The following is a 20,944-nucleotide window of genomic DNA, read 5'->3' on the forward strand; positions in this document are numbered from 1 at the left end:
CAAATTCCTCAAAACCCACAAACTACCAAAACTCACTCAGGGTGAAATAGCTGTAACTATTCAAGACACTGAAATCAAAGTTAAAAACCTCCTGAAAAACGAAATCTCCAGGTCCAGATGGTTTCACTGGAGAATTCTACCAAGCATTTCAAGAAGAATAGCACCAATTCACCATGAGCTCTTCCAGAAAATAGAAGAGGTGGCAATATTTCCCAACTCATTTTTTTTTTTTTGAGGCCATTATCACCTGGACACCAAAACCAGATAAGAGTATTTAAAAAAAAAAACCACAAACCTTCAGTTTTCAAGTTTAAAAAAGAAATGTTCATCTTTTACCAGCTCAGGCAGTTTTGCATTCCTTTAACGGCACCCACAGTGCTTTTAGGGAAACATCAGATGATTCCGGGACTGGTCTTTTGAGGTCAGTGGGGCAGGAACTGTTATTCCAATTTTACAGATGAGCAAACTTCTATTTAGTTCCAAAATATTTTCATCACCCCCAAAGGAAACCCCACACCCATGAAGAAGCTGCTCTCCATCCGTCCTCCCCTCCGGTCCCTGGTAACAACCAATCTGTATTCTGCCTCTAGGGACTTACCTACTCCGGATAGTTCATATAAATGGAAACATACAGCATATGACCTTTTGTGCCTGGCTTCTTTCCCTTTAGCATAATGTTTTTGGGGTCTGTCCACATCGAGTGCGTATTAAGTTCTCCATTCCTTTTTATGGCTGAAAATATTCCATTGTATGACTATCCAAGGATGTGTTTATCCATTCAACTGTTGATGGACATTTCCAAAGAGATTCTTACACTGCATATTTCTCCTCTGAATTAGGCCCCATCGGGGACTTTGCACTAGTACTTTCCCCTCTCTGCCATCGGAAGGGCCCCCAAGTTCGTGAATTCACAGAAGTGTGGGGAGCAGGCCTGGCGGGGGGGAACCTCCTCTCTCCCTGTCAAAGTTAACTTCCCATACAACCGCCTTGACACCTTCCTGCCAATCATGGACAGACACCCTCATCACCCAAGGCCCATGGAAAGGGCTGCGATCTTTGGACAGCTCTGGAGCCCTTTTGTCCGGAAATAAATACCGTAAAAAAAGTACAGGGTGGGGGGGGGGACGCTGGGGGAGACAGCCTCTCAACCTGCTAGTTAAGTGTAAAGGAAAATTGTTCCCATTATTCAGGTTCGCAGGGTGCCTGGGATTTTTTTCCCACCACTTATCGTTGTGAGCAGCACCCCTATATTTATAGCAGACAAAAGAGCTTCTCATTCTAACCCGACCAACAATTTGTAGGTTTTGCACAGGAGATTTAACTCCCTCTTATTATGATTAGCATTATTATTATTTTTTTTTCCAGGTGCCCTGCAGCATTCAGTGAAAGGTGAGGCTAGACAAAAAAAAAAAAAAAACTGGCCAAAGTCTGGGAAAGCAGTCGCATTTGTTCAATTTGGGGGCGGAAAACGAGGCATACTCAGGAGTCTTAACTAGCTCAGAAACCCTCCGCCAAAGTAGAAATGGTCTGTCTCCCAGCAGAGCGAGCCTGGGGCTTCAAAGAAAGTCTCTGCTAATGAGCACCTTTCTGACAACCCTGAACCATCTCTGAAATATATTTTATGTTGAAAATAATCCTTTAATGCTCTAAAATACATAAGCAGAGGCACTTGGCATGGAGGCCCAGTGGCTCAGGGAAGAACGATTACAGGGGATTAAAGCTACAAAGGGTCCCACCCCCCTGCCCACGGCCCCTCCGACTGTCATTCACCTCGAGGACCTCTTTGAAAGCGTTTTCACCTCTTCCTCCTCCACCCCCGCCGGAATGACGAGGACAGATGTTCGCGTCCTGCCCTTCCCAGACAGAACACAGCGATTAGTTAGGTCACTCTTCCTAGCCCTGCAAAGAAAGGAATCAGGGCTCAAGGAGGCCAATCGAAGTCATCGTTTCTTTATTAGCCACAAAGACTAAATACCCTTTATCTAACTGAAAAGAGAGCTTGCGGGGTGTGGGGGTGGTGGTGGGGGAAAGTGGGGGAAGTTGGAGCGGGAGGTGGGGGTGGGCGCGGAGACTCAAATACAAGGTTTAACCCCCAGTGGGGGAAAGAAATCTCCGACTTCCTCAGAAAATCCTTTCCAAATTGTATTCATCTTGACTTAATCCACATCTACTGAGTGAATTAGGCAGTATTTATTTTGAAAATCTATTTTATAGAGTTCCAAGGACTCTGTTTTCCTTGGGCTGGGCTGACTCCATTTCAGAGCTGGAGACCGTGGCAAGGGCCCCAGCCAGGCCTTTAAACATCCAAGGTGCTGGCCTCACATGGTTAACACAATGTAAATAAACACAGCTGAGCCCGGAGAAATTGGAAGGTTTTCTCATTAAAGAAATAAAATAAACAGATGTCCTTAAGCACTTTGGCTTGTGTTTGTCCAAGGATGGAGCGCTCTCGATGTCTGAAGGGCAGAAATGAATTAGACCCACATCTCCAGGTAGAAGGGGAGAAAAGAAAGAAAAGAAAAGAAGCTGTGCTCCTCTGAAATTAACTAATCGCCCTCTAGGGAGGGCACTTTTGATTTGAACCTTAGCAACTTCTACAAATAGTTTTTAACTGCTGGGTCATAAAAGCAGGTTTTGTTTTTTTTTTTCTTCTCAGTTTGTAAAGCAGTAAGGGACAGGCCAAGCCGTGTCTCGCCAACTGGATCTGATTGAATCCTGATGGCACCGTGCTGGGTATTGGATTCCGGAATCCAAGCCGGAATCACGTAATTACACCGGTTGAGAGATGGGGGAGGAGGACTGGCTGATTGGGAGAGGGTAGGGGAGCCCCGGGCAGAGATGTGTAGAGCCAAGACCTGGTTGGGCTCTGTCTGCCCAGCCTCTTCTAGATACACAAAGAGGTTGGCAGGCTGGCAGGACCCACGAGAAACGCTGTCACCAGGGAATGCATGGCTCTCATCTTGCTTCACGGACTAAGGTGCGGAGATGTCCAGTCGACATGTCCATTCTGGTGTTGAGACCTGAGACTGCATTTCTAACAGCTCCCGCATGAGGCCGGGCCCTGGACCACACTTTGAGGGGTCAGGAGGGCTTATGTCACAACAGGGGTCCGGCGATGCGGAGTTGCATTTCCTATAAGAAACCCATCATGAAGATGTCTGAACATCCAGGCATCCTTAATGCCTTAGCTTGGGTCTGCCCCCGAGGCAGATGCTGAGCCTGATTCAGGTCAAGCAGTTTATCTGGGAGGGGACCCCAGGAAGCTCTGGTGGCCAGGTATGGAGGTGGAGGCAGAGGAGCAGCAAGGGCAGGTCCGTGAGCAGGGCCCTGCTGCGGGTTCTGCCCTTCTGGGGACACGTGGGAGACTGCACCCCAGAGTGTCACAGGTTCTTACAGAGGGAACCCACCATGCCTGTGGGGATGGGGACGGCTGTGGTGAGAGAGATGAGGCATTAACAGCATCTACTTCAATGGAAATTCAGTCCCCGCCATTGGACGATCATAGAATAGTAGTGATGTTATTCTGTCATCAAATAATCACACCAAGAAATGTGTTATGGGAAGCTTGCTGTCATCTCAAGAGGGCGTTTCTAACCAGTTGGGAAGGCCAGGCAGACCCGCCTAAGGAAGGGACCCTGGATAACAGCACTGCTTCTCTTTTCTTTGTTGGAGGAGAGGAGAGGGTGGCATTTACACCACATTGAGTGAACAGAATTCGCAGTCATGATAACGGATTCCTGGAACAGATGATCCTTGGGAAGTAGCAGCCTGCATTTTGTGGGGGTGGGCGGTCCTAAAGGCATCGTTTTTGAGCCACCTGACAAAGCTTGGAATCTCGTTGGAGGGAACCAGGGACCCACATGTCTTAGAGTCCATGCAGAGGACCCAGAGGGCACAGGGACCAGTAACCTCTGCCCTATATATCCCACCTAGGCTGGGCGCAACCTGGCCCTGGCAGGGCACAAATGTAAATGCCTCTGTGGGTGCAAACGAGGCACCACGGAGCCACAACCCACAGCCCAGGGAGGGTAAGTGACTCCAGGGAGAGAAGGGGGCAGGGATGAACCCCAGGGCACACGTCCTGCCAAAGGGTCTCCACTCTGAAAACTCAGGCCTGGTGTTGCCAGATCTTCCTATTTTCCAAGAGAAGGGAGACATCTAGGTTTTAAAATACTGGCAATGAATTGAGAACTTAAGGAAATGCCAGAGGGCCAACCTGTCTTCAAGCCAGATCTGGCCCCCACATTGCCAGTTTGAAATCTCTAATTTCTTCAGATTGAGCAGGGGCTGGCTCTTTTAAACGGGTGACGTGGAGAGAAGCCCTTGCTTGGAGTCTGCTCAGGCACCAAGGGTCACCTGGCTACATCCCAGGTCCTCCACCTGCCAAAGAGTCCCTGGCCCCAAGCCTGCCTGGAGGGGCCGCTTACTCAACTTTCCACAGCCTTTGCTGAGCTCCTGCTGTGGGCCCAGCTCTGGGTGAGGTCAGGCCAGGTTGGCACCCGGCATCTTGGCCTCAGATCGATGCTGACAGCCCCCTATCTTGTCAAGCATGTGGTTGTTTGTTCCCTGCAGGGCAGACATCCTGGAATCTCATTTCTGCAGCGTGTGCAACCACACACACCGAAAACTCCCTACCCACGAGCTGTTTATTTATTTGTTTATTCAACAAATATTTATCAACTGGATGTGCCAGGAATTGTCGGCTGCCAGGGGATGAAGCTATGAAGACATCAGATCCAGTCTGTGTGCTCCTGGAGCCCAGTCAAGCAGATGAGTTCATGCCACTGTTTTTTTTTTTTTTTTAAGGGAAGTTCTTCTTTTTAAAAACTATTTATTTGGCTGCGTTGGGTCTTAGCTGTGGCACATGGGCTCTTCACTGCAGTGCATGGGCTTCTTTCTAGTTGCGGTGTGGGCTTAGTTGCCTCGAAGCTTGTGGGAACTTAGTTCCCTGACCAGGAATTGAACCTGCATTAGAAGGTGGATCCTTAATCACTGGGCCACCAGGGAAGTCCCTCCAATGGCTTTTAATTTGCACCCTGAGGACATTCCCTTGGATCACTGGGGATGCAGTTTAGATACTGACTAAGAGCAGTGGGCTGCCTTCTGGCTCTCATCTCTTTCAAGGTGGATGACCTGGGCTGAATCATGCTGCCTTGCTGAGCCTCAGTCTTCCCAGAAATGGGTGTAATAGAACAGTCTTGCCTTATAGGTTAGTGGTATAAAACTCAGAGGCAAGGGTGTTTGTCACAGCATTCTCTGTGCTGGTGGGCAGCTGGTGGACCCTGGGTGACCTCCCTGCAGGGAGGGGATAAGGAAGACGGGGAAGCCTGGAACTCAGAGCAGCAGATGGATGTGATGCTTTGCAACCCCAGCACTAAGGACATTTGGCGCTAGATAATCCTCTGTTGTGGGAGACTGTCCAGTGCGTTACAGCAGGGGTCCCCAACCCCTGGGATCTAATGCCTGATGATGGCGGAGGGGGGTGGAGCTGATGTAATAATAATAGAAATAAAGTGCACAATAAATGTAATGCGCCTGAAACCATCCTCTTTACCCTGGTCCGTGGAAAAACTGTCTTCCATGAAACCCGTACCTGGCGCCAAAAAAGTTGGGGACCACTAGCCTTCTAGGATGTTTAGCGGTATACCTGGCCTCTACCCACTAGGTGCTAATAAGAAACCCCAAGTCGCCACAGCCGAGAGCGGTTGACATTGCCAAATGTCACTTTGGGAGCAAAGTCACCTGCAGCCGAAGACCACTGAGTTAGGGCAATGGGGTAGGGCATACGGCCACGCGGTAGGACCTGGGACCACAGTGCAGAGAGAGAAAGGGAAGAAACAAGGGCTACTCAACGCCACCTACAGGCAGAAGGAATAAACGCACACCGGAAGGTAATACATATCTTACAGGAAAGTACATATGGTACGCAATGAACTACAAGGAGGGGAGCAGGGAGACTCCAAATGGGCCTCCGAGGAAACATACCTGTGCCCACGTGATATAAGGAAGAGGCCTGTGCGGGCAAAGTGTGGACAACCAATGTTGGCACTTAGGTTCAACTCAAAAAAACCAAACTAACAAACGAAAACCCACCCAAACCCCAAAAACACATGTTCACAGCAGCAGAGTACTTGGTATAAGTGAATGTGCCCCCCCTCCAAAAAAAAAGGGGAGATTTTTTCAAGAGGAATTTGCTAGTTGGCAATAGAGGGAGAAGAGATCAGGTACCTTTAGAGGGAGACCAGGGACAGTGAGTAAGACATCTCTGAAGCCCAGCGGGTGAGAATAAGGACTTGCTTTCCACTCTATGTGTGGTTGGTTCTGGCTTCACAATATATCCAGACTGCTGCACTTCTCACCTTCCGGCATCTCACCCACTCTGGTCCAAATAGCCATCATGTTTCAGCTGGACTGCTCCAGTAGTCCCCTCACTGGTCTCTCTGCTTCCAGCCAGGGCACCCCCCCTTTCTCTGGGGAGCAGCAAGAGGGACTCTTTAGAAATATAACTCAGACCCTGTCTGTCCTTTCTCTGTTTCAAACCTCCCGGCTCCCCCTTCAGGGGAAAAGCGAGTTGAGTCACTATTTTTCCCCTGACTTGTGCTCCAAACATGCTAGCTTTTTTTTGTCCCTCCAGTCCATCAGGCAGACTTCTGCCTCAGGGCCTTCGCACTTGCTGTTTCCTCTTGCTCTTACAGCAGATATCTGTTCCTCCACTTCCTTTTAAGTCTTTATTCAAATTTTAGCCTCTCCATGAGGGCTCCTTCCTGGGCCACTTTTAAAAAGTTTTAATTTAAACACTTTCTCCCTGCAATATTTCATATACTTCAAAGGACATCATCAATAAGGTGAAAAGACAACCCACAGAAAGGGAGAAAACATTTCAAATCACGTATCTGATAATGATGTGTTATCCAGAATGTGTAAAGAACTCTTACAACTCAGTGATAGAAGATAAATAAACTACTTGCAAATGGGCAAAGGATCCATTGACAGGTGACTAGATAAAAGAAGATACGTGTGTGTCAAAATACTAGTCAACTATACAAAAAATGAAATAAAGACATTTGCAGCAATATGGATGGACCTAGAAATTACCATACTAAGTGAAGTAAGTCAGACAGAGAAAGACAAATACTGCATGGTATCAGTAATATGTGGAATCTAAAACATACAAATTAACTTATTTACAAAACAGAAACAGACTCACAGACACAGAAAACAGACTTGTGGTTACCAAAGGGGACGGATGAATTAGGAGCTTGGGATTAGCAGGTACAAACTACTACATATATAAACAGATAAATAACAAAGTCCTACTGTATAGCACAAGGCTTCCCAGGAGGATCAGTGGTAAAGAATCCACCTGCCAAGGCAGGAGACTTTCTGCCTGCCAAGGTGGGAAATCCCCTGGACAGAGGAGTCCGATGGACACCAGTCCATGAGGTCACAAAAGAGTCAGACACAACTTAGCGACTAAACAACAACAAATATCTGCTTTAAAGAAATACCTATTAAATCTTTTGCTGTTTTTTTTTTTATTGAAATAGAGCTGGTTTACAATATTGTACCAGTTTCTGGTATATAGCAAAGTGATTCAGTTATACATATATATTCTTTTTATATTCTTTTCCATTAGTTTATTTCAAGATATTGAATATATCTTGAAAAACAGTTCAATCCCTCAGGAAGGGATTAGGAAGGAAATAGCAATCCATTTCAGCATTCTTGTTGAGAAATCCAAGAACAGAGGAGCCTGGCAGGCTACAGTCCATGGAGTTGCAAAAAAGTCAGGCATGACTTAGCAACTAAACAACAACTCTATAGCACAGGGAATTATTAATATATTCAATATCTTGAAATAAAGTGATGGAAAAGAATATAAAAAGAATATATATGTGTAACTGAATCACTTTGCTATATACAAGAAACTAATACAATATTGTAAATCACCTATATTTCAATAAAAAACAGCAAAGGATTTAATAGGTAATAAAGCAGATATTTGTTGTTGTTTAGTCGCTAAGTCGTGTCTGACCCTTTTGTGACCCCATGGACTGTTGTCCACCAGCCTCCTCTGTCCATGGGATTTCCCAGGCAAGAATAATGGAGTGGGTTGCCATTTCCTTCTCTAGGGGACCTTCTCAACTGAAGGGTCAAACCTGTGTTTCCTGCTTGGCAGGCAAATTCTTTACAACTGAAGAATTCTTAGGGCCACCTGGGCCGCCCTAAAGAAGGTATTACAAGTAGCCAAATAAGCACATGAAAACATTAGTCATTAGTCAACACAGTTTGTCATCAGGGGAATGCAAACCCAAACCACGAGATGCCACTTCATATCCACTAAGAGGACGATAACCAAAAAGACAGAGGGTAACAAGCATTAGTGAGGATGTGGAGAAATTGGAACCCTTATACCTTGCTTATGGGAATGCAACATGGTGCAACTACTCTGGAAAAGAGTCTGTCAATTTCTCAAAGTTTAAACAAATAGTTGCCATACTACCCAGCAATTCCAATCCTAGGTATATACCCAAGTGAATTGAACACATGCTGCTGGTGCTAAGTCACTTCAGTCATGTCTGACTCTGTGCAACCCACAGACGGCAGCCCACTAGGCTCCCGCGTCCCTGGGATTCTCCAAGCAAGAACACTGGAGTGGGTTGCCATTTCCTTCTCCAATGCATGAAAGTGAAAAGTGAAAGTGAAGTCGCTCAGTCATGTCCGACTCTTCGAGATCCCATGGACTGCAGCCCACCAGGCTCCTCTGTCCATGGGATTTTCCAGGCAAGAGTACTGGAGTGGGGTGCCATTGCCTTCTCCAACTGAACACATATGTCTACGCAAAAACTAGTATACAAATGTTCACAGAAGCATTATTCATCATAGGCAAAAACCCAACTGTCCATCAAGTGATGAATGGATGGACAAAATGAAGTATATCCATACACTAAAATTAGGTGACAATAAAAGTGAAGTATTGATATATGGTGCAACACGGATAATTTAAAAAACATTATGCTAAGTGAAAGAAGCTAGTTACAGAAGACCACATATTGTGTGATTCCATTTATAAGAAGTGTCCAGAAGAGGCAAATCTATAGGGACAGAAAGTAGATTAGTGGTTACCAGGGGCTGGGGGTGGGGGTGGGCTGGAGGAAATGGGGGGTGAAGGGTTTGAGCTGTCTTTTAGGGGTGATGAAAATGATCTAAAATTAGATGCTGGTGACGGTTGCACAACTCTGTGAATATACTAAAAACTAATAAAATTGTACACAGTGAAATGGTAGATTTATGGTATGTGGATTATATCTCAATAAGCTGTTATTAAAACACACATACCCTCAACTGGGCCTAGAGCTGAGCTTCCAATCGGTACTGAGCAGCCTGGAAGGCAAGGCACAAAAGGGGGAGTCGGGGCCGACCCACTGTGAACCCAGAAAGACTGCTCGCCAGTCCTCCCTACGAGCCCTTCCTGGCCACAGGCAAAGGCTCCTGACCACCTTGCATTTGTCTAGTCCCGGCTGGAAAAATAACAGAGTTCAGGGCTGGAGGGGAGGTGGGGCCGGAGGAGAGGTTAGGAAAGAGGCGGCGATCGCTGGCAGTTCCGGCTCTCCGGGGAACCTCTAATGAATCCACAAGATGCGAGGAGGTGTAGCCACCAAAGGGATGCTCTGGCTGTGAGCACTGGGTGGGAAGAGATGCAAAGGAAGTGGAGAGATGACAGCCTCGAGCAGCACATGCCCTGATTGGGAACAGGAAGAGAGCCCAGTTTCTGTTTTAAATTCAATCACTCTGTTTTGAATCATTCCTTAGTCATTTTAGCTCTGTAGCTCTTTATTTCCCTAAGTAAACAGTGAGTCTCCCCTTTGGCTGGGACCACAACTGATATGACTTCTGCTTCCTGGAAGGTGCTCAACACAACAGCCACCAAGCTGGCCCTTGGTGTGGATGTACAGAGGGTCGTGACCTTCAGAGCCCATTCAGGACACACCGCTCACTCCTATGTGGTTGGGATGGAGCTGACCTGCTCCTCTGTTCCCTCAATGCCAGGCTCCTGACCTAGGCTGGCTACAGAGGGCCACAGACTTTGATACATGGGCGGGCATTTGACCTAGTTTGGGCCAATGAGATTCAAGCCTGGGAGTTGCGCTGGAATTTGGAAAGGAGGTCTTCTTTTTCAGCTGGGATTTCTAAGAAGGAGTTGCCACATGGAAAAAGTCAACTGAGGGATGCAGAAAGATCCAAGTCCTAAGATACTGAGCTTCTGGATCCAGCCAACCTGAATCCCATTACCTCTGGGCTTTTCAATTATTGTGATCGAATAAATTCCCTTTGTAGTTTAAACACTCCCGAATGCTGAAGCTGTGTCCTGCTTGATATAAGCTATTCATAACGGGCTTCATGTAGCTGCAGCTATAAGAAGAGCACAAAGAGAAAGAACTGGGGGCCAAAAGGCAAGGCCATGTATTTTAGTTCCATTGTGAATACCCTGACTACATAACCTTTCTGTATCTCAGTTACTCTGTCTGCAGAATGGGGCTCACACTCCTCCTGCTCCTCTGTATCCCCTCCATTGTCGTCCAAGTTTATAGCCCAGACCTCCCTTCAGAGCTTCAGACACACAAATACAATTGCCCTCCACGTCTCTTGACCAGAGCACATTTTACTTTTCCTCAACAATTTTCTCTTTCATGGTTCTTCCTCTTACTGCATGGTGACTTTATGCCAGAAAACACTAGTTGTCCTCTAATATACCTTCTTCCTTTTTCCCCTCTCAGAATCCTAGTATCCCTGAATTTTAATGCAGCATGTGACTAGACTACATTTCCCAGACTCCTTTGCAACTAGAGGTAGCCATGTGATCAACTCGCAGCCAGTGGTATGTGAGCAGAAATGATCTGTGCAACTTCTGGATCTGGCTCTTCAAAGAGAGGGGGTAAAAATAAAACTGAAAAAGAGAGGAGTGGATTCCCTTTTCCTGCTTGCCTTCTCACTGGATGGATGCAGACGCAGGGGTGAGCCATGTTTCACCTTGGCAATGAGGGCAATGCTCCAGGGATGGAGGAGAACAAGATGGAAGGGGCCGTTGTCCCTGGAGTTGGGCAGCAGCCTGATCAGCTTGAACTGCTTATGCCTGGACGGCAAGGTGAGAGGAGTAAACTTCTATCTTGTTTGAGCCATGGTTACTTTGGGTCTCTCTTAGAGTGGCTGGATTTAGCAAAACCAACCAACCAACCATACTCACCTAGGAAAGCTGGAGGTAGTTGTCCAAAGTCTTGAAGGACTGACCGTGGCGTTCTCCCTGAGATCCCCTTGATCAGGGTGAAAGAGACTGCCACTGGAAGCAGCCAACTTTTGATCCCCATGAGAACAGGCTAGTGTACAGATAAGAGTTGTGTTTTTCATTGTTTGAGCTTTTCCTGAAAAATTACTTTTGGAAGCATTGCATTTGGTAACATTCATGGATATAGAGAGGCCCTGAAGTTGGTTATCAGATTGGGCCTTCCCACTCATCTCTCTTTGACACTTGTGATGACATCCTAAAAAGTTATGGGCTGCTCATAAATCAGGGGTTGTGGTGGAAGGCTGGGGAGCCAAGAAAGGATTCAGAGTCCATCAAGGCCGGCTCAAGTGATGTGACTTCCAATCTCAGCCAAAGTGTCTGGTTCCGGAAGAGCCATTTCTGGCTTGGGGGGTGCGGAGGGGAGACAGGCTGACTCAGCCGCTCAGTTGTGTCCAACTCTTTGTGACCCCATGGACTGCAGCACACCAGGCTTCGCTGTCCATCACTGTCTCCCGGAGTTTGCTCAAACTCATGTCCATTGAGTCAGTGATGCCATCCAACCATCTTATCCTCTGTTACCCTCCTCTTCTCCTGCCCTCAATAGTCCCAGCATCAGGGTCTTTTCCAGTGAGTGGGCTCTTCACATCAAGTGGCCAAAGTATTGGCACTTCAGCTTAAGCATCAGTCCTTCCAATGAATATTCAGGGTTGATTTTCTTTAGAATTGACTGGTTTGATCTCCGTGCAGTCCAAGGGACTCTCAAGAGTCTTCTCCAGCACAACAGTTCAAAAGCATTAATTCTTTGGTGCTCAGCCTTCCTTATGGTCCAATTCTCACCTCTGTACATGACTACTGGAAAAACCATAGCTTTGACTATACGGACTTTTGTCGGCAAAGTGATGTCTCTGCTTTTTAATATGCTGTCTGGGTTTGTCACAGCTTTTCTTTCAAGGAGCAAGCATCTTCTAATTTCAGGAAGAGTCTAGAAGAGGGATTATGATGGCACAGGAGACCTGGGGTCTCTAAGAGCATCTCACCTTAGTTTTCCCTGGACCTTGTGTGAGTACCCAGGGAAGCACGTGAGCCTGAGGCATGCCTCTTGTTATCCCCTGGGTGACCTCACTGTCTCTGGGCCTCAGTTTCTCCTACTGTCCCATGGAGACTCACTGGATGTGATGATCTCCCAGGTCCTTTCAGCTGTAACTTCCGTGGTTCTGAAATTTTAGGACAGATGTTGAAACTCAGGTGCCAGTGGAGTCAGGAAGGTCCCCTAAATGGGTTAAACAGACCAGGCGGGGCCATGGATGGGCTGGAGAGTGTCCGCCCCCGCTCAGCTCCTGCTGATTGCTGCCACCTGGGAATGCAGGATTGCCAGATTTTCTAAGTTTTCAAGGAGACTTGGACATCGCGATTATTTTGGTCTGTGCAATCTCCTGGTTTTTTAAATGTTGGCGACAAATTCACATTTTTTCTAACACTCTAGGGGCAAAACACAAATGTCTGCAGGCAGAATTTGGCAGGTGGCCCCCAGTTAGGAATTTTTTGTTTTGATGCTATTTTCTTTCCTTCCTCCCTTCATTCACCAAATATTTACTTGATGTCTGCTAAGTAGGGGGCACTGTTCTATGCTCTGGGGACAAAGCAATGAACAAAATGGAAAAAAAAAGCGCCTGTCGGCATGCTGCTTTCATTCTAGAGGACCACCCCGATTCATTCTCCCAACAAATATCCATTGAGCAATCTGGTCTGTGCACTGTGCTTAGGTGGGCTGATAAAAAAAATGTTCATGGGCACTGTCCTCAGGGCACATACAACTTAGAAGGGAGATAGAGAGTGAGGACATAATTACTTTTATTTATTTATTTTAAATTTTTGGCCACATCACAAGGCTCATGGGATTTTCAGTCCTCTAACCAGGAATGGAACCTGAGCCCTCAGCAGTGGGCACATGGAGTCCTAACCACTGGTGAGCGTGTCAGTCGGCCAGTTGTGTTGTGTCTGACTTCACCCCATGGACTATTCCTCGCCAGGGTCCTCTGTCCATGGGATTACCTAGGCAAGAATACTGGAGTGGGTTGCTATTTCCTTCTCCAGAGGATCTTCCTGACCCGAGGATCAAACCCTCATCATCTGCATCGGCAGGCGGATCCTCTACCACTGGGAAAGCCCCCTAACCACTGGACCACCAGGGAGTTCCATAATTATAAGTGAAAAATAAGAATTATGGGAAGAGATGCAATGTAGATGGGAGTGGTTAGGAAAGTCCTCTTGGAGGCAGTTACACTGAAAATGGGAACTGAAAGATAAGTGTGAGTTAGCCTACTACACCAACTTTCTAGAACATTCTAGATTATAGCAGAAACCTCCAGTATGCCCCTCTTCCAGGTCCTCTCAGCAAGCAGAGGCTCTCTCCTGTTAGGACCTGTGATTTCCTGCCCTAGAGTTTTCATGGGGCAGGCCAAGACAGGACGCTAACACCCCTAGAAGAATCCCTCAACCCATGATGGAAGGGAATTTGTAAATAAATATGTCATCATCCTTGCTCCTTGGGCTATCACCTCTGAGGTGTGTTCCCGAGTCTCCCAGAGGTCCCCAACAGTTCTGAGCCCTAGTTACCTGCAGCCATAGCTACTGTTTGTTAATAGCTAATATCGTATGGAAAAACCCAAATGAATATTTTGGCCAATCCAATATTCACGTACCCTGTAAAGGCTGCCTTCCCCTCCCCACCTCACTTCCCCACTCTGTGCCCAGTGCACCCTGGGATCACCCCCTAGCTAAACTACCAGAACTCACTCCCTCCTGTCCTCAGGCTCTGATTCTGGGAGAAACCTAGGATAGATGGGGGAGAATGTGCTAGGTTACGAGGAAAGAAAGCAACTCTGGACAAGTTGCAGGAAACGGGGCAGGAGAGATGGGAAGGAGTCAGCTCATGAAGGGCTGTGGAGGCTGGGGTTAGGGTTTCTCTACAGGGAAGCCACTGACAATTTTTCAGTAGAGGAGAGACCAGGCTTGCATTTTAGGATGACCTCTCTGCAGGCGGCTAGAAAGGGCAAGAGTGGAGACCCGAGAGCTGCAGCGGAAGGTGGCGGTGATCAGGTGATCAGGCTGCAGAGAGCTGGCTAGTGATGAGGGCCGACACGGACCAGGTGCCATGGGGCCCAGAAGAGAGCTCTGAGCTTTGTCCCCGCCTTGAGTGAGCCTGTAATTTGTTTTAATTTTTACTGAGTATATTTTTTATTGGAGTTGCTTTACAATGATGTGTTAGTTTCTGTTGTATAGCAAAGTGAATCGGCTATGAAAATGAAAGCCGTTCAGTTGTGTCTGATTCTTTGCAACCCCATGGACTGTAACCCACCAGGCTACTCTGTCCACAGGATTTTCTAGGCAAGAATGGAGTGGGTTGAATCACCTATACATATACATATATCCGTCCTTGTTTTGGATATCCTTCCCATTTAGGTCACCACAGAGCCCCGAGGAGAGTTCCCTGTGCTCTATCATTCTCACCAGTTATCTATTTGATACACAGTATTGTTGTTTAGTTGCTAAGTCATGTCAGACTCTTTTGTGACCCCATGGACTGTAGCCCACCAGTCTCCTCTGTCCATGGGATTTCCCAGGCAAGAATACTAGAGTGGGTTGCCATTTCCTTCTCCAGGGGATCTTCCTGACCCAAGGATTGAACTCTCATCTCCTGCACTGGCAGGCGGATTCTTTACCACTGTGCCACCAGGGAAGCCCACTTTATACGTAGTGTACGTATGTCAATTCCAATCTCCCAATTCATCCCATCCTCCTTAGAAAAAAATGGTACAGATGAACCTATTTGCAAAGCAGAAATAGAGAAACAGATGCAGAAAACAATTACATGTCATCTCTTAAACTTTCCCTCTCCAGCTTTCCACACCCTCAAATTTTCAGCAGCAGTAGGAGCATAATTTGGCTTAAAAAGTGGTGGTGAGACACAGACACAAAAATCATACCCAAGATTACAAAGCCCTGCATGGAAACTAAATTGGTGGGTGAAGCAGTGGAACTTCTTGAAGGGCAAGAAGAGTGAAGGAATGGTTCTTAGGGGAGATGGTTTTCTTTGGGTGGTTAAGAACCATGGAACACCCAGCCCGGGTGGGCATCTCACTACTGCAGCCCCTTTGGGAAAGCCCATTTTCTTTCTTTCTTTTTTTGCAATAGCTGCCAAGTCTGCTTCCAGCAACTCTGGACTCTGCCATCCTTTCCCTAAGCTGTGCACACTCCAAAAACGCATGCCGGATTTCCCACAGGCACTGCTAGACATATTAACGGCATTCCTCCTCGGCGAGAGGTTTCTGCACCACCAACACCATTTTAACGTTCTTTACAACGTAACGGCAGACGATAAATCTATCTTGCTAATTACACATCCAGCTTGTTACAACCCTCATAAAAAACACGAGCAGCTGGAAAAGCCATGAGGTGATGTCAAATCATATTCCTGGGCTCTAAACAGAAACAGAAATATTTTCCAGGCGCTGGTGAGTCTCCTGGTTCCCACTCATGCGTGGAAGCAGCTGCCGACAGGTCGCTTAACTCGGAGGAGCTGATTCTGTGTCTGTCCCCCAAAGCCCCACCCCCAACCTTTACCTGTCTCCCCAAAGAGATGGCAGACATCTGGAGCGTCTACAGTGGGGTTGATACCAAGCCCTCAGGATGCATGCAAAGAATCGGCAGGGGTTGGGTTTTAGTGGTTGGGTTCATTTTTGCATTCCATGCATGCTGAGTTGCTTGGTCTGACTCTTTGAGACCCCATGGACTGTAGACCGACAGGCTCCTCCATCCATGGAATTCTCCAGGCAAGAATACTGGAGTGGGTAGCCATGCCCTTCTCCAGGCGATCTTCCTGACCCAGGGGTCGAACCCACATCTCCTGCATTGTAGGCGGATTCTCTACCACTGAGCCACTGGGGAAACCCTCATTTTTGCATTTTTAAGGGGTTTTTGGTGGTTCTTGCATGGACCACCAGTCCCCCAACAGCATCTGCCTGAAATTCTAACTGGATGGTTCCTCGACATAATTTGTCGGTGATACATTTGCAAAGCTGTTGGAGCTGACAAAATGCCTCCCCCTTGTCTCAGAAAAATGGGAGGAAAATTAAATTCATCTGCCAGAGATACTAAGATAAACAATAGGGAGGAAGAGAAGTACTTTACCTCACTTTCCAGCTAGGATTCCTGGGTTTGGCTGAAGCATCTCCTAGCCCTCTTAGGAGGAGGGAGACAGGCGAAGACTACAAGCTTATATCCAATCAAGTGGATGTTGACTGTTTCATGTGTTGGAAGAAAAGGCAAGGCAGACAATGGGGGAAGCTGATTGAATTTTCACATGTCAAGGGAAAATTCTATAGAACTTCTCAAACCTGGGCTCATGCAAAGGGGCAGCATTCATTGGAGAAGCTGCCTCACCAGCTGCCCCCACAATTCCCAGGATAAACCAGCTGGACAGACTGTTATGCTGAAAAAAAAAGAGAGAGAGAAACAGAGAGACAACATGATTCTTACCTTCCCGTATCTGGAGGCGAAAGTCCCCGTGAGTAAGGAGTGGAAAATAATTATAGTCTCATCCAGGTCCCACACGAACACACGCTGGGATGAAAGAGAGGGAGAGAAAGGAGATAAATACATTTGCTTGCATCTGACTTGATGTCTGCAGAAATTAACTCCCAGGAAGGAGAAAGATGTCTTGAAAAACATTATCTCTAATTTCTAAAACATGTGACTCATGGATGTGTCCTTGAGTCCCCATTCAACCTCAACTGTGTAAAATATATTCTGATAGCCAATCCTGGGGGTCCCTGTCAACCCACAGATGCCAGAACTGAGACGCCTGTTCTTGCCTTTCACATAAAAGCTCAAAAAAGGAGGAATTCAGTCCAAAACCAACAATAAAAATCGTATAACTCATTTGACAAAATGAAATACTGCCATTTTACGTTGACTGCTCACCGTAAGCCTAGCTACTTCTGAGCATTTGTTTTTAGCAGTTCTGGTGATTACCTTTATAACTCTAAATTACCTACTTTTACTTATTGGTTTGCCAACTTTACTCATTTTTGTGTGTTTCTATTTTCACTTTTTAAATTTTGGCTGTACCTCGAAGCATGTGCGAACTTAGTTCCCTGACCAAGGATTGAACCCATGCCCCCTGCATTGGAAGGTGGAGTCTTAACCACTGGACCCCCAGGGAAATCACTGATTGCACACTTTAGACTGGGCATTGTGAAAGATGAAGGTTTAGCTCATGGTAATCTCCCCCGTTTCTCTAGAACTTTATATTTTTCACATATATGAACTGCTTTATTTCCAATTCCCATCAGCTCTGGATATTTTCTCTTGGCTAAAACAGCAAGCTCAATATGGAAAATATGGATATTGGTGTCCCTACCCTTTCCACTAGCTCCTCCCCTCTCCAGTATTTGAGCTTCAGCCTTACTTTTGCCTCGTCAGTGTGGATAAACTGGTTTGTGCGTTGGGTTTTATAACCGTACCTTAGGTGCTCTGTCTTGATGTTGATGTTAAAAGTTGGTAGCCAGTAAAGGGCATTTATTTACATCTTGTGATTATTGTTCACTGAAGAGCCAAGTAATGAGCCAGGATTTTACTTCCTTTTCTTTGTAGCCAATGTCATAACTCTGGAGCCCATTTATTTTTATTTTATTAAAAAAAAAACAACAACAATGTAGTTATTTAGCTCCACCAAGTGTTAGCTGTGGCACGGGGGATCTTCCATGTTTGGTGAACTCTCAGTTGCAGCAAGTGGGATCTGGTTCCCTGACCAGATCTAGTTCACTGGCCCCATGCATTAGGGGTGTGGAGTCTTAGTCACTGGACCACCAGGAAGTCCCCTCCAGAACAACTTTAAGGAAACTGTTTCTGCCACTAAGGTCATATGTATTCTCCTTTCTTGTACTCCATCTTGATTAAAATCATGTCATAGCTCAGTTTTTTTCACATAGGAATCATGCCTGTCTGGAACAACTTTTTATTTTTGCTGGAGTTTATTAACTGATTTAATTCTTTTGTTTCCAATATGGTGTCTTTATTAGAATCTCAAATTTAGCCACACCCTCTGTATCAAAGATGTTCTTCCTCTGTAACAGAATGTTCCAGTGTGGACTGGATCATCTTTAGGGTTGCCACATAGCTAGGATCCTGAGACCCCCCTTTACTGTATTTCTGGGTCAGATTCACTGTTTTCTGGGTCCCAAATCTCTTTATTGGGTTTCTTCCTTGTTTTGCTTGAGTATATCCTTAGGTTGCTTTTTCTAAGAGGGTGCATAGAAAGTAATCTTCCTGCATTTTTACAAATCTAATCATACCGTTAATTTTCTGTAAAGTTCTTCTAAGTGCAGAATTCCAATGGGAAAATAATGTCCTCCAGAACTTTGAAAGAATCCCTCTATCTTGTAGTATCCAGCATGATTAATGAGAAGTCTGATGTTTCACTGATTTTCAGTTCTTTGTAGGTTTTACTTTTTTCCTCTTTGGATTTTTTAGGCTCTTTTCTTTATGTTTGGTATCCTCAAATCCCATGAGGATATATCTAGGTGTAGTCTTTTTTCATTCATACCGTTCAGCATACAAATAATTTCAATCCTATTTCTTTAAATAATGTCCTCTCATCTCTCCCACTGTTCTCTCTTTCTGGAATTTCCAACAGTCAAATTAGACCTTTTGGAGTGATATTACTTATCCTTTAAAAATATTTTTTCTATACTTTTTTTAAATAAATGTTCTCAGAGATGTCTTTAACTTTCTCTTCTTACCTTTCTATGAAACTTTGGAGTCTATTATTTAAAAATCTACAGTAGCTTTTTCTTTGTCTCTGAGTGTTTCTTTTCCATTAGCCTGCACTTCTTATTTTGTGGATACAAGATAAGAAAACCAAACAGAATTTTTCTACGATCTCTTTTGTTTCTTAAGTTACCTTTCTTGTCATTTATCCTATTCATTTATCTTGGCCATAATTTTCCATACTGTAGGTTTTCTTAATTTTTCTGGTGATCATTATTTTTAAGAACAAAAGGGCTGACTGGTCATTTACATAGCTGGTGTTGGGGGCGGCAAAGGTACCTACTTAGTCTACCAACTTGAGTGGGCCACCTTGGAAAACTCTCTGGGGGGTCAGGGGTTGTATTTACACAACTGTAATGCCTTTAAAAGTGAAGAGAAAGGTAATATCTCAAAGGAAAAAGATCAATGAATACAGAGGTTTTCAAAACAATTAGTAGACTTGAATATTACTTTGTGAAATTTTTGCTCTGCTTACAATTATGTGTATATATATTCTGGGTCATGATAATAAGTATTGTTCTTATTATAGGTCAAGGTAAAAAGTGTTTGAAAATCACTGTGGGGGGTTAAATATGCTAAGTCCTAATTTATCCAACTGGGTTGGATCAGTTAAACTTAGATACTTTGGTAAGAGGATTTTTTAAAAAATCAACGAATATTTTTCAATTTAATGCAGACTCCCTTAATTTATTGACTATATTCCCTCTGAAGAGGGTCTGTCCCTCTTCCTCACTAGGCCACCATTTTATCTCCCTGCCCTATATTTTTAGTGGGCATATTGTTCACGGTGGCCATTCTGCTGATGACCCTAACTTTTTAGCCCACCAGGGTTTCAGCCAGGACTGGGCCCCTAACCCCACTGGGTCAGAAGCCCTTCCTCGGGAACTCAAAACTGGGGCCTGGAAAGAAATTCGTCGTCTTTGGGTGGCTGTTGCTGGGAACATGATCTGGAGGCAAGGCCAGGCAAATCTGGGGAGGGAGAGGAACAGAGGTTGGAGAGAGGGAAACACGATCCAAGGCTTTTGTAGGACTTGGCTTTAGTGAGAAGCAAGGGCTTCTCAGCTGGCTTTAGTGAGGGCTTCCCAGCTGGCTCAGTGGTAAAGAATCTGCCTGCCAATGCAGGAGACGTGGGTTCGATCCCTGGGATGGGAAGATCCTCTGGAGGAGGAAACGGCAACCTGCTCCAGTATTCCTGCCTGGGAAATTCCATGGACAGAGGAGCCTGGCGGGCTGCAGTCCATAGGGTCGCAAACAGTCGGCTATGACTGAGTGACTGATTGTGAGCACAGAGTGAGAGGGCCTGGAGGAGAGCTGTGCCCAGTAACCTGTACATTGAAGAGACATTCCTGCCTGGGGATTCTAGCACCTACACTGTGGAACGTGGGGTGAGAAGGCGTAAATGCGTTTCCTGGCCTCTCCCACCTTCTGGTTACAGTATCTTGCCGACACTGGCTGTCCCCTTGGCTCATAAGTTCTAAGAGAATCCCCGTATCCTTAAAATAAATTCTGCTTTTTCACTTAAGCCAGCTCAAGTTGGTTTCTGGCACCTGCAGTCAAGGGATTTTAACTAATACAGACTCCGAATTTTCCTTCTTTCCACTTCTCTACCTAATTTCTCTCTCGTGGGCTACGGTCATTAGCAACAGTGCCAAAGAGTTAAGAGGTGAGACTCGTGCAAACCCTGCATGCTGATATTAAGCACGGCAGTGAAACACAGCTCACACCTTTTCAACTGTTCCTGCCCAGTGGTACTTACTCTGGAATCAAGCAGCAGATGTTTCTAGAAAAATATCACCCCCTAATCCCCCACTTCCATGCCACCCCACCCCC

General features: G+C 45.9%; 1 protein-coding gene across 1 annotated transcript in view; it reads right to left on the reverse strand.

Moving 5' to 3' along the window:
• EYA2 (EYA transcriptional coactivator and phosphatase 2) overlaps positions 1 to 20,944 on the reverse strand; it is a 263,039-nt gene that overhangs the window by 61,540 nt on the left and 180,555 nt on the right. The window contains exon 9 of the mRNA XM_040248198.1: positions 16,823 to 16,906. Within this exon, the coding sequence (XP_040104132.1) occupies positions 16,823 to 16,906 (84 nt within the window). The remainder of the gene's footprint in view (positions 1 to 16,822; positions 16,907 to 20,944) is intronic.

The sequence above is a fragment of the Oryx dammah genome, unplaced genomic scaffold (assembly GCF_014754425.2).
Source record: "Oryx dammah isolate SB20612 unplaced genomic scaffold, SCBI_Odam_1.1 HiC_scaffold_10, whole genome shotgun sequence".
Taxonomy (NCBI): Eukaryota; Metazoa; Chordata; class Mammalia; order Artiodactyla; family Bovidae; genus Oryx; species Oryx dammah.